Source organism: Pseudophryne corroboree, chromosome 10, assembly GCF_028390025.1.
Source record: "Pseudophryne corroboree isolate aPseCor3 chromosome 10, aPseCor3.hap2, whole genome shotgun sequence".
Lineage (NCBI taxonomy): Eukaryota > Metazoa > Chordata > Amphibia > Anura > Myobatrachidae > Pseudophryne > Pseudophryne corroboree.
The window spans coordinates 16,349,568-16,363,280 of NC_086453.1; the positions used below are offsets into that span (position 1 = coordinate 16,349,568).

At 48.4% G+C, this 13,713-nt stretch overlaps 1 protein-coding gene across 1 annotated transcript in view; it reads right to left on the reverse strand.

The window, feature by feature from the left end:
• Window positions 1-550: 550 nt before the first annotated feature.
• Window positions 551-13,713, reverse strand: part of CAMK2N1 (calcium/calmodulin dependent protein kinase II inhibitor 1) — a 29,800-nt gene continuing 16,637 nt past the window's right edge. Inside the window, exon 3 of the mRNA XM_063942156.1 lies at window positions 551-7,297. Coding sequence (XP_063798226.1) covers window positions 7,230-7,297 — 68 coding nt within the window. The 3' untranslated portion in view covers window positions 551-7,229. The remainder of the gene's footprint in view (window positions 7,298-13,713) is intronic.

Below are 13,713 nucleotides of genomic sequence, written 5' to 3' on the forward strand. Positions count from 1 at the left end.
GGAATGAGTATTGGTGGTCATTCCGAGTTGATCGCTCGCTAGCAGTTTTTAGCAGCCGTGCAAACGCTATGCCGCCTCCCACTGGGAGTGTATTTTAGCTTAGCAGAAGTGCGAAGGAAAGGATCGCAGAGCGGCGGCGGCAGTTTTGTCGTGCAGTTTTAGAGTAGCTCAAAACCTACTCAGCGCTTGCGATCACTTCAGACTGTTCAGTTCCTGTTTTGACGTCACAAACACGCCCTGCGTTCGTTCAGCCACGCCTGCATTTTTTCTGCCACGCCTGCTTTTTTTCGAACACTCCCTGAAAACGGTCAGGTGACACCCAGAAACGCTCACTTCATGTCAATCACTCTGCGGCCAGCAGTGCGACTGAAAAGCTTCGCTAGACCCTGTGTGAAACTACATCGTTCGTTGTAATAGTACGTTGCGCGTGCGCATTGTGCCGCATGCGCAGAAGTGCGTTTTTTTTGCACAGCGAACGAATGCAGCTAGCGATCAACTCGGAATGACCACCCCCTTGTGCAGTATAGTCGCGTTAAATAAAGATAAAGACTCAACTGTATCAACATTTTATTGCAATAAAAACAGCAGTAATATATGATAACTATTTCAAGTGCCTCTCCATCCCGTCCCCTCTATGTAGTTACACATTTTAACCCCTTTAACAGCATACGTTTGCCGCAAAACACATTTCAGAGGTACAGTAAGAAAGAAAAAGAAAAAGAAAAATGAAAAAGCAGAAATTTATAACGGCCAGACCCAACAAGGCGCGGCGCTAGCTCTGTCCCGCCCTCTTCTGCATTCATCCCCGCTAGATGTCTCTGCGTGTCGCCCCGGTGCAGTGTAAGAGGCGACTGGTAGCGCCAAAGCCTCTGGGATGCCACTATAAAAAGTGCTCGTCCTTCATTTCACCTTGTGCAATAATCAATGCACGAATAGCTTTATCCATTCGCCAGGAATAATACAATGAATGGCCGCAACGGTGACATACAGAATAGGGATGGATGTGGACAATTATTACTATTATCCTTTATTTATATGGCTCCACGAGGGTTCCGCAGCGCCTAACAAAGTACATAAACAAATGAGCAAAACAAGAAAACAGCGACTTACAGTACAAGACGATGCATGACAAGTACAGGGTATATGGAACAGTGGTCATAACACTGACAAAGGCAGCAGGGTGTCAGAAACCGAGGGTTAGGTGCCGCTGTAAGGAGTATGGCGTAGGTGATAGTAGAAGTAAGAGAAGGAAAAAAGCATGAGGGGAGAGGGTCCTGCTCGTGAGAGCTTACATTCTAAAGGGGAGGAGCAGACAGACAGTGACCACGGAGCAGTGGGTCAGGATGTACATATGAAGACTACGAGGAGCCTATAAATTAATATAAAAACAGCCCGGTTGAGGGGAGGAAGGGGCAATTATTGTATTTTCCCCTCACTGCACGGATTGCGTCTTTCAGGGATAATTGTGACTTATATTGAAATCTACTGAAAACGTCTTGTGGCCCCTCAATAAATCCTCCCCCCCCCCCCCCGCGCATTTCTTAGAACTCGTACTGCGTAAACAAATTGCAACCGGGATTTGTTTCTTATGGGTCTATTCATGAAGCCGTGAAAAGAGTGGAGAAAAGGACCAGTAGAGGTTGCCAATGCCAACCAATCAGCTTTGAAGGAAGCCTTTATCAAATGAAAGGGAGATGCTGATTGGTTGCCATGGGCAACTTCTCCACTGCTTCATGAATTTACCCCTTAGTAATGTTATTATTACTACCAATTATTGCCAAATTTGAAGCACATTGCTGATCCTTTTCTTCATTACAAATGATTTACTTAATATGTCACCCACCCAATGCTGGCTTTTGCTTCCGAATCCCTCACAGGGCGGCTGGTTTGCAGGTCTGTGGAGATAGGTTGCTTATCACAAGACTGCGCTAAATGGCTCCACCCCGCAGCCTCACTGCGCTGTGGCTGATCTCCTTTTCCTCACCCTGAGCACATATTCAGAGTGTGACACCATATTGCAGATTTATTACATTTTAACAGATTTTACAGAGAATTTGTATTTTTTTTTTTAAATAAACATTTTAGAACCTCTAATAAAGTGTTTCATTAAAAAAATAAAAAAGGATGGTTTGCCAGCAACAAAGATGGCAGAAACACACCACACACATGACAGAATGGTGAGGAAGGAAATATACATGGACGTGTCTCATTATCCTGACGGTGCCCAAACATATGTATTAGAGATAGGGACTCCAAAGAAGGGATTAAGTATATTCCTTAGATGAGCTTTAGTCCATTTCATACGGAAACACACTGTATATCACAAACACGTTCAAGAGTTAAGTAACACTGCTTGCTTCTGTGGAAACTCAAAGATTGCCTTCTTAACCCGCACACAGTTTCTTTCTATTATTAGTTGGTTTACTAGCAGTCATTTCTTAGTCAGTCACAGAATAGCCATTTTGAAATTCCATTTCTTATACAGTCAGTCACAGAGCAGCCATTTTGAAATTCCATTTCTTATACAGTCAGTCACAGAGCAGCCATTTTGAAATTCCATTTCTTATACAGTCAAAGAGCAGTCATTTTGAAATTCCATTTCTTATACAGTCAGTCACAGAGCAGCCATTTTGAAATTCCATTTCGTATACAGTCAGTCACAGAGCAGCCATTTTGAAATTCAATTTCTTATACAGTCAGTCACAGAGCAGCCATTTTGAAATTCCATTTCTTATACAGTCAGTCAAAGAGCAGTCATTTTGAAATTCCATTTCTTATAAAGTCAGTTACAGAGCAGCCATTTTGAAATTCCATTTCTTATACAGTCAGTCAAAGAGCAGTCATTTTGAAATTCCATTTCTTATACAGTCAGTTACAGAGCAGCCATTTTGAAATTCCATTTCTTATAGTCAGTAACAGAGAAGCCATATTGAAATTCCATATCTTATAGTCTTACTAAGCAGCCATTTTGAAATCCTATTTCTTATACAGTTTGTCGCTTAACACCCATTTTGAAATCCTATTTCTTATACCGTTTGTCGCTTAGCAACCATTTTGAAATTCTATTTATTATACCGTTTGTTGCTTAGCAACCATTTTGAAATCCTATTTCTTACACAGTTTATCACGTAGCAGCCATTTTGAGGACCTATTTCTTTTACACTTCGTCATATACCAGCTATTTTGAATTCCTGGCTATTTATTATGCAGGCCATCGCATAGCAACCATTTAAAAAATCTGTCCCATAACAGACACCATTTTGTATCCATATGACACTACCATTAGTGGGCAAGGCGTAAAATACCAATTACACACAGCGTTGTTGTTCAGATATATCTCCTGGTACACTTGCTGGGAGGTGCAGTTTACTAAGAGTCACACGTTGCTTAGTTCTGATTAAAGCCTGGATAGGAACGCACCATTCAAAACAATAACAAACAGTAATAATTGCAGCAAACCCCAGATTATCTACACAAGATCCACTTTAAAAGAAAAAAAGCCAGGAAATTCTGCACAAAATCCAGATATTCCGGCATAAGTGGAATAACACCTTTTTTCCAATTGATATAACAAATCTGTACCCACAGGACGTTTGCAAAAACCTGAGCCATGCAGATAAACATATTCAGTGCTATATAAAGTGCACGTGGCGCCTATGCACAGAAGGGCGGCCATTTTGTGAGCTGAACCATTATGGAAACTCAGTTCACCAGGACCAATGAGACAATAGATTCTGGCGAACCCGTAGGCGGCACAGCGGTTCTGAAAACAAAATGCCTCCATCAGGTGCGAGTGGCGAATACAGCGAAAGGAAAACGGAACCAGCATTGTGAACACGGTAGTACAGTCCTGCCTGCCTCATTCTCCAACAGAATAAAAAGATAAAAAGCACGATCTAGACCGTTAAGGAAGAACTTAAGAGCGCCAGGTATTGAATATCACTCGCGGCTCTGCATAATACATATACACAAGACAACTCAGAAGAATTAAATCACAGACACAAGAATTCTTTGTAGAAATCAGATGGGTACGCTGAGAAAAAGAAAACAGGGCGAGAACACTTCAGAAAGACTGGATCACCCTGCCTGTCCAATCCCCGTGACATCTGACCAACTCCAGAGAGAATCCATCTAGTTCACTGACATAAGCACTATAGGGGAGACTGATCAAACCTTCTAAGGAGGTCAAATGGAGATGTTGTCCAAAGCAACCAATCAAATTCTAGCTATCATTTGGTACATTTCCTAAAACGGTAGCTAGAATCTGATTGGTTGCTTGTACTCTTTGGAAGATTTGATGCAAAATGTAAACAAAACCCCTCACAGACACAGGCCTCAACAACGTATCGGCCACTAGTCACCAGGGAACTAAAAGTCTCAGCATGCTTATGCTTGCAAAGTTCCATGGTAGCTAGAGAACCACAGATTGCCTCCCTGCGAGCTGCGGTTACGATTCTGGGACTGTTCAACCAGAAAATCACCATCAACTCCCAGAATGCACTGGAAAGAGTGCCAGCACTTTGCCTAGAATGGAGGAACTTTCTAGAGCTGGTTGACTGGCTGTGAAGCTCCTGGATAAGTCTATGCAGGAATTTGGCACTCACTGTGGAAGAACTGGGGCTACCGTCGGCGACTTTTTTTGCACGTAACCCTTTCAGCACCGACGCGCTAACGTTCCAGAAGTCAGTGGTATTGCCAAGTCAGACCGAAGGTGGGTTCCAGGTGTAGGCCCCTCCCCCGCGATGACCGGCCCACCCCTATCCGCCTGCACAAGTACTGAATATTTAACTCTTTCCTTACCAAGACAACGCCTCCAGTTATAGGGAATAGCTAAAGGAGCTTATTGTACATACATACACACACACACACACACACACACACAAAATAAAAATCTCTGTAATAAAACAGTTCCCTGCCACAGGAAAGGAAACGAAAAAGAGAAAAATAATACAATAGTTTCTGTCTCTTTAAAAAAATACAAATGATAATCCTTTCTCCTTTATGTTCCTTTTTTTTTATGTTTTAAACAAAACAAATGGTCGAGGAACACGCAATATTGCACGGCTAAAAATAATTCCATTCGATCAAAGAATGTCACATGTTAAAACGATATTTTTGCATGCAAAAGGTGCACAGTTCATCACATATATATGTATATATAAATATATATATATGTATATCTTTTTTGCAAGATTAAATCATGTAAACAGTATTTAGGACAGAGCGAAAGGGACTGGAGAGGTCCCAGTACTCTGCTAGGAATTCAGACGTATGTTGAAACAGATTTTTTTTGTGGTTTGTTTTTATCCCAAAGAAAAAAAGGGTTGCGATTAAAATCCTTTCGTCGGCCCAAGGAGGCGGTTAAGGGGTTACACACAGAAGCCTGATCAACATCAATCTTCAGACAATGGTTGTGGGTCGTGCCATATAACACAGTGATACTAAAGGGGTTTATTGACTAAGCGTCGGCTTCCAAAATCTGGCGCTTCCCATTATGTTAAGACCGAATTTTAAAGGGGCGATGCTTTTACTAGCCATGTTTTGCTGGAAGAATTGTTGCCCTTTAAAATTTCGGCCATAAACACGGACGGAAGGCTGGGCTTTAGAACCCGATGCTTAGTATATAAACCCCTAGGAATCCCCAAATTTATATATAGTCGTATAGACTAAGTTCTAAGTGCCACTAAAAATGGAAGACATACCGGCCAGTAGTGCGGGTACTATTAAATTTTTTTTTTTATACGTCCGCAAATATATGTACAAGTCTCCATAGCCTTGCAGGAGATATTAACTTCTTTTTGTAGATAATATTAACTAACTTACTGCAAGCTATTGTCTTCTTTTATCAGCCAGTTTAGGCTCATAAAGAAGAGCGTCAGTATGCAGAACGACCGGTCTAAGGACTCACGATGAAAAGCATCCTATAAACTTACTATGCCTGCGCTAATGTAAGTGTACGAGAATGTGGGACTTTGCCGTGATCAGTTTCACAACTGGATGCAATCCAGCCATTCAGGGCTCAGGTCTACATCAGATGACTAGGCACGCATAACCTAATAACAATCTTCTGACCGCCTGTATGCTTGCAGCTGAATTAATATCGCTCATGTTTTGGGGCCACATTCAAATGCGTAGCAGCTTTAATTATACATATTGTTGCATCGAATGTGAATTTGATCGGGCCAGGTGCTAATTGCCATCAGCCAATATGTGTGCAATCTCTAGTGAAGAGCAACGTGTCCGTTTCAGCACATTTAAGAACTGACCGGATCAGTACGAGACGATAAGAGTGGTCATAATAGATACACATTTCGGTGCCCTGGGACCATTCCAAGACAACAGACTGCAGCATTTGGTGACCAGACCGTTTGCTCTTAAAACTTTTGCACGTATGTGTCAATATGTTGTTTTTTTATGCATCCTATGGTCTTTTAAACATTCCATGGCCCTACAGCTATAAATGGATACCTAAGTTCCTGTGTAGCTTTAAGCCTGCAGGGAAATTCCAGCTGTCACAGACTATGGCGTGGAACCGTGTCCCCTGCTTGGTTTTTGGGAAAGTGACGCACTTGGGGATTCTCCCTGTCACCGTATCATGCAGCACGACTAGAACCGGACAGAAAATGCATCGTCTTCCAAGTGTAAAATCATTGAAGCCGTTACCTGGAGCCATGTGTGGGGTAAATCTGTCGCTATGCATTAATGCTGCGCTTTCCACGATATACCCCATGCAGGCTCAAACACTTTATTACCACTGGCAAAGGGTAATTATGCCCCAATATTTTTGCAAAGTCCATGAATAATGGGGTAAGTAAAAACTGTTCGCGTCATCCTCTTTTAATGATTTAGAATAATAGACTGGTACCCCAAAATCGAGACACAAGCCACCCCGCAGCCGTTATTCACCCCGAAAATGTATGCAACCCCTCCCCACCCTACCCAAATATTACAGAAGGTGAAAGGGGGACTTATTACCCCCTAAATCAGTAGCTCAGCTTCTGCCTCGACTTTGGTGTCTTCCAAACAAACGTTCGTTGTTTTCCTTTGTACATTAATGGAATGCCCCATCTCTCATCGCTCCAATGGCCGAGGCGGATCTGAGCCCCCAGTGGTTGAGTCTTCCTATGCGTGGGGTTGTAATGAGTTTGCGGTGTTACAGATGGCAGCCAGAGATCCAGTTTATCGGATTCTTTAATTTGTTGGTTGAGTCAGATGATCCTTGGAAGCGTTTAGACAGCTGGCGGGGCCTTCTCTGACATGGTCAGGACATCTTCAATCCGCTCATCTTCTATCACTACTAGAAAAAGAAGGATAACGTTAGGGTGCTGTTTTAATGACGTGGCAATCAGCCCTGGCCGGCAGCGGAACAGAGGGGACAGCAGTCAGAACGCCTGGCCTAGACAGACTTACCATGACAGTTCACCCTTAGTTGGAGCGCTGGTAAAGTGATAAATGGCAGATATGTTTGTCCCAGGTTTCTGGCCTATGAATTTTAAAACCCCAGGAAGAGGTTTGTGGTTGCTCTACTGAAAGCATTTGGCTTTTGGTAAAAGTAGGATAAGGGTTCCTGGGGTGTGGATGTGAGAGAGAAGGGAGGGTTCCATCCTCAAGGCCCATTTTGGGTCTTTAGAAATTCAGCCTGAGAGCAGGTTGCACCTGTACCTGTAAGAGGCTGATATAAGCTATGTTAGGGCTTGGCTCAAAGCTCACTACCCGGGGAAACAGACAGCAGGCCTGTTATGAGACACTGATTTACTGACTGTAAGTACTGTGCATATGCCTGTCTTTGTTGTGGGGGCATTAGGTCTTACCACCCTCACAGAGGAAGTCTAGGATGTTTAGTTAGTGCCCAGATGGGCTCAAATTTATTTTTATGTTTTGGCTTTGTCCCGCACCATAAGACTAGCCATGGCTAGATTTTACGAAAACCCTGGACTGGTGTGCTGTTTTCCTGGCTGCTCTGTGTTTGGAGGTGCCCATCCGCCCTAGGGAACCCCTTCCCTGATCTTCTCACACTATATTATTTATAGAAATTGAACGTAGATGGGCGTTTTCTAGCACATCTCTGATCAAGTCTGAATTAGCCCTCAGTTACATTACTCAGAGTAGCCAGTGTCTATGCCAATGCACCACCCCAATCCATCCACTAGTGAGAGTAGCCATCACTACTATCACTGCCAGTTACACAAGACCTAGACCTGGTGCGGGAGTCAGTAATCAGATGGATCTCTGTGTGGGCTCACCTATCAATAGCCCACAGAACACCTAGCCTACCTGCGAGGACCCAGCACCACCCAGGAGATGTAGGGAGAGACACATAGGTCAGAGATTGGAGGGTGCAGATGATGTAGGGTGGGACATCACCCGCACCCTGATGTAAGTGGGGGATGGCACAAACTGGATATAGGCGAAGGGAACACAAAAGGTTCAGGAGAGCAGCAGGTGATGTAGGAGGGTACACACAGGGTGCAGCAGGTGATGTAGGAGGGTACACACAGGGTGCAGCAGGTGATGTAGGAGGGTACACACAGGGTGCAGCAGGTGATGTAGGAGTGTACACGTAGGGTGCAGCAGGTGATGTAGGAGGGTACACACAGGGTGCAGCAGGTGATGTAAGAGGGTACACACAGGGTGCAGCAGGTGATGTAGGAGGGTACACACAGGGTGCAGCAGGTGATGTAGGAGGGTACACACAGGGTGCAGCAGGAATTGTAGGAGGGTACACGTAGGGTGCAGCAGGTGATGTAGGAGAGTACACGCAGGGTGCAGCAGGTGATGTAGGAGAGTACACGCAGGGTGCAGCAGGTGATGTAGGAGGGTACACACAGGGTGCAGCAGGTGATGTAGGAGAGTACACACAGGGTGCAGCAGGTGATGTAGGAGGGTACACACAGGGTGCAGCAGGTGATGTAGGAGAGTACACGCAGGGTGCAGCAGGTGATGTAGGAGGGTACACACAGGGTGCAGCAGGTGATGTAGGAGGGTACACACAGGGTGCAGCAGGAATTGTAGGAGGGTACACGTAGGGTGCAGCAGGTGATGTAGGAGAGTACACGCAGGGTGCAGCAGGTGATGTAGGAGAGTACACGTAGGGTGCAGCAGGTGATGTAGGAGAGTACACGCAGGGTGCAGCAGGTGATGTAGGAGAGTACACGTAGGGTGCAGCAGGTGATGTAGGAGGGTACACACAGGTGCAGCAGGTGATGTAGGAGGGTACACACAGGGTGCAGCAGGTGATGTAGGAGGGTACACACAGGGTGCAGCAGGTGATGTAGGAGGGTACACACAGGGTGCAGCAGGTGATGTAGTAGAGTACACGTAGGGTGCAGCAGGTGATGTAGGAGAGTACACACAGGGTGCAGCAGGTGATGTAGGAGAGTACACGCAGGGTGCAGCAGGTGATGTAGGAGGGTACACACAGGTGCAGCAGGTGATGTAGGAGGGTACACGCAGGGTGCAGCAGGTGATGTAGGAGGGTACACACAGGGTGCAGCAGGTGATGTAGGAGGGTACACGCAGAGTGCAGCAGGTGATGTAGGAGGGTACACGTAGGGTGCAGCAGGTGATATATGTGGTACACACGGTACAGGTGATGTAGGAGAGTACACACAGGGTGCAGCAGGTGATGTAGTAGAGTACACGCAGGGTGCAGCAGGTGATGTAGGAGGGTACAGACAGGGTGCAGCAGGTGATGTAGGAGGGTACACGCAGGGTGCAGCAGGTGATGTAGGAGGGTGCACGCAGGGTGTAGCAGGTGATGTAGGAGGGTACACGCAGGGTGCAGCAGGTGATGTAGGAGGGTACACGCAGGGTGCAGCAGGTGATGTAGGAGTACACGCAGGGTGCAGCAGGTGATGTAGGAGTACACGCAGGGTGCAGCAGGTGATGTAGGAGGGTACACGCAGGGTGCAGCAGGTGATGTAGGAGGGTACACGCAGGGTGCAGCAGGTGATGTAGGAGGGTACACGCAGGGTGCAGCAGGTGATGTAGGAGAGTACACACAGGGTGCAGCAGGTGATGTAGGAGAGTACACACAGGGTGCAGCAGGTGATGTAGGAGGGTACACGTAGGGTGCAGCAGGTGATGTAGGAGAGTACACACAGGGTGCAGCAGGTGATGTAGGAGGGTACACACAGGGTGCAGCAGGTGATGTAGGAGGGTACACACAGGGTGCAGCAGGTGATGTAGGAGAGTACACGCAGGGTGCAGCAGGTGATGTAGGAGGGTACACACAGGGTGCAGCAGGTGATGTAGGAGGGTACACACAGGGTGCAGCAGGTGATGTAGGAGGGTACACACAGGGTGCAGCAGGTGATGTAGGAGAGTACACTCAGGGTGCAGCAGGTGATGTAGGAGGGTACACGTAGGGTGCAGCAGGTGATGTAGGAGGGTACACACAGGGTGCAGCAGGTGATGTAGGAGGGTACACGCAGGGTGCAGCAGGTGATGTAGGAGAGTACACGCAGGGTGCAGCAGGTGATGTAGGAGGGTACACACAGGGTGCAGCAGGTGATGTAGGAGAGTACACACAGGGTGCAGCAGGTGATGTAGGAGAGTACACGCAGGGTGCAGCAGGTGATATATGTGGTACACACGGTACAGGTGATGTAGGAGAGTACACACAGGGTGCAGCAGGTGATGTAGTAGAGTACACGCAGGGTGCAGCAGGTGATGTAGGAGGGTACAGACAGGGTGCAGCAGGTGATGTAGGAGGGTACACGCAGGGTGCAGCAGGTGATGTAGGAGGGTACACACAGGGTGCAGCAGGTGATGTAGGAGGGTACACGTAGGGTGCAGCAGGTGATGTAGGAGGGTACACACAGGGTGCAGCAGGTGATGTAGGAGAGTACACACAGGGTGCAGCAGGTGATGTAGGAGAGTACACACAGGGTGCAGCAGGTGATGTAGGAGGGTGCACGCAGGGTGTAGCAGGTGATGTAGGAGGGTACACACAGGGTGCAGCAGGTGATGTAGGAGGGTACACACAGGGTGCAGCAGGTGATGTAGGAGGGTACACACAGGGTGCAGCAGGTGATGTAGGAGAGTACACGCAGGGTGCAGCAGGTGATGTAGGAGGGTACACACAGGGTGCAGCAGGTGATGTAGGAGGGTACACACAGGGTGCAGCAGGTGATGTAGGAGGGTACACGCAGGGTGCAGCAGGTGATGTAGGAGAGTACACACAGGGTGCAGCAGGTGATGTAGGAGGGTACACGCAGGGTGCAGCAGGTGATGTAGGAGAGTACACACAGGGTGCAGCAGGTGATGTAGGAGAGTACACACAGGGTGCAGCAGGTGATGTAGGAGGGTACACGCAGGGTGCAGCAGGTGATGTAGGAGAGTACACGCAGGGTGCAGCAGGTGATGTAGGAGGGTACACACAGGGTGCAGCAGGTGATGTAGGAGGGTACACACAGGGTGCAGCAGGTGATGTAGGAGAGTACACACAGGGTGCAGCAGGTGATGTAGGAGGGTACACACAGGGTGCAGCAGGTGATGTAGGAGAGTACACACAGGGTGCAGCAGGTGATGTAGGAGAGTACACACAGGGTGCAGCAGGTGATGTAGGAGAGTACACGCAGGGTGCAGCAGGTGATGTAGGAGAGTACACGCAGGGTGCAGCAGGTGATGTAGGAGGGTACACGCAGGGTGCAGCAGGTGATGTAGGAGAGTACACGCAGGGTGCAGCAGGTGATGTAGGAGGGTACACGCAGGGTGCAGCAGGTGATGTAGGAGGGTACACACAGGGTGCAGCAGGTGATGTAGGAGAGTACACACAGGGTGCAGCAGGTGATGTAGGAGGGTACACACAGGGTGCAGCAGGTGATGTAGGAGAGTACACGTAGGGTGCAGCAGGTGATGTAGGAGAGTACACGCAGGGTGTAGCAGGTGATGTAGGAGGGTACACGTAGGGTGCAGCAGGTGATGTAGGAGAGTACACACAGGTGCAGCAGGTGATGTAGGAGGGTACACGCAGGGTGCAGCAGGTGATGTAGGAGAGTACACACAGGTGCAGCAGGTGATGTAGGAGGGTACACGCAGGGTGCAGCAGGTGATGTAGGAGAGTACACACAGGGTGCAGCAGGTGATGTAGGAGGGTACACGCAGGGTGCAGCAGGTGATGTAGGAGGGTACACACAGGGTGCAGCAGGTGATGTAGGAGGGTACACACAGGGTGCAGCAGGTGATGTAGGAGGGTACACGCAGGGTGCAGCAGGTGATGTAGGAGAGTACACACAGGGTGCAGCAGGTGATGTAGGAGGGTACACACAGGGTGCAGCAGGTAGATGTAGGAGGGTACAGACAGGGTACAGCAGGTAGATGTAGGAGGGTACACACAGGGTGCAGCAGGTGATGTAGGAGGATATAGACAGGGTACAGCAGGTAGATGTAGGAGGGTACACACAGGGTGCAGCAGGTGATGTAGGAGGATACAGACAGGGTACAGCAGGTGATGTAGGAGGGTACACACAGGGTGCAGCAGGTGATATAGGAGGGTACACACAGGTGCAGAAGGTGATATAGGAGGGTACACACAGTACTGAAGGTGATGTAGGAGGGTACACACAGGGTGCAGCAGGTGATGTAGATGAGTACACACAGGGTGCAGCAGGTGATTTAGAAGGATACTCACAGGGTGCAACTGGTGATGTGGGAGGGTACACAGAAGGTGCAGCAGTTGATGTAGGAGGATACACACAGGGTGCAGCAGGTGATGTAGGAGGGTACACACAGGTGCAGCAGGTGATGTAGGAGGGTACACACAGGGTGCAGCAGGAGATGTAGGAGGGTACACACAGGTGCAGCAGGTGATGTAGGAGGGTGCACACAGGGTGCAGCAGGTGATGTAGGAGGGTACACACAGGTGCAGCAGGTGATGTAGGAGGGTACACACAGGGTGCAGCAGGTGATGTAGGAGGGTACACACAGGTGCAGCAGGTGATGTAGGAGGGTACACACAGGGTGCAGCAGGAGATGTAGGAGGGTACACACAGGTGCAGCAGGTGATGTAGGAGGGTGCACACAGGGTGCAGCAGGCGATGTAGCAGAGTACCCACAGGGTGCAGCAGGTGACATAGGGGGGTACACAGGGTGCAGCAGGTGACATAGGGGGGTATACACGGTGCAGCAGGTGACATGGGGGGAATACATGCAGGGTGCAACAGGTAATATATGAGGTATACACGGTACAGGTGATGTAGGAGGGTACACACAGGGGGCAGCAAGTGATGTAGGAGGGTACACACAGGGTGCAGCAGGCGATGTAGCAGAGTACCCACAGGGTGCAGCAGGTGACATAGGGGGGTACACAGGGTGCAGCAGGTGACATAGGGGGGTATACACGGTGCAGCAGGTGACATGGGGGGAATACATGCAGGGTGCAACAGGTAATATATGAGGTATACACGGTACAGGTGATGTAGGAGGGTACACACAGGGGGCAGCAAGTGATGTAGGAGGGTCCACCCAGGGTGAAGCAAGTGATAAATGAGGGTATACACAGGGTGCAGCAGGTGACATAGGGGGGTACACAGGGTGTAGCAGGTGACATAGGGGGGGTACACACGGTGCAGCAGGTGACATAGGGGGGTACACATAGGGCTCAGCAGGTGACATGGGGGGGGGGAATACACACAGGGTGCAGCAGGTGATATATGAGGTACACACGGTACAGGTGGTGTAGGAGGGTACACACAGGGTGCAGCAGGTGTT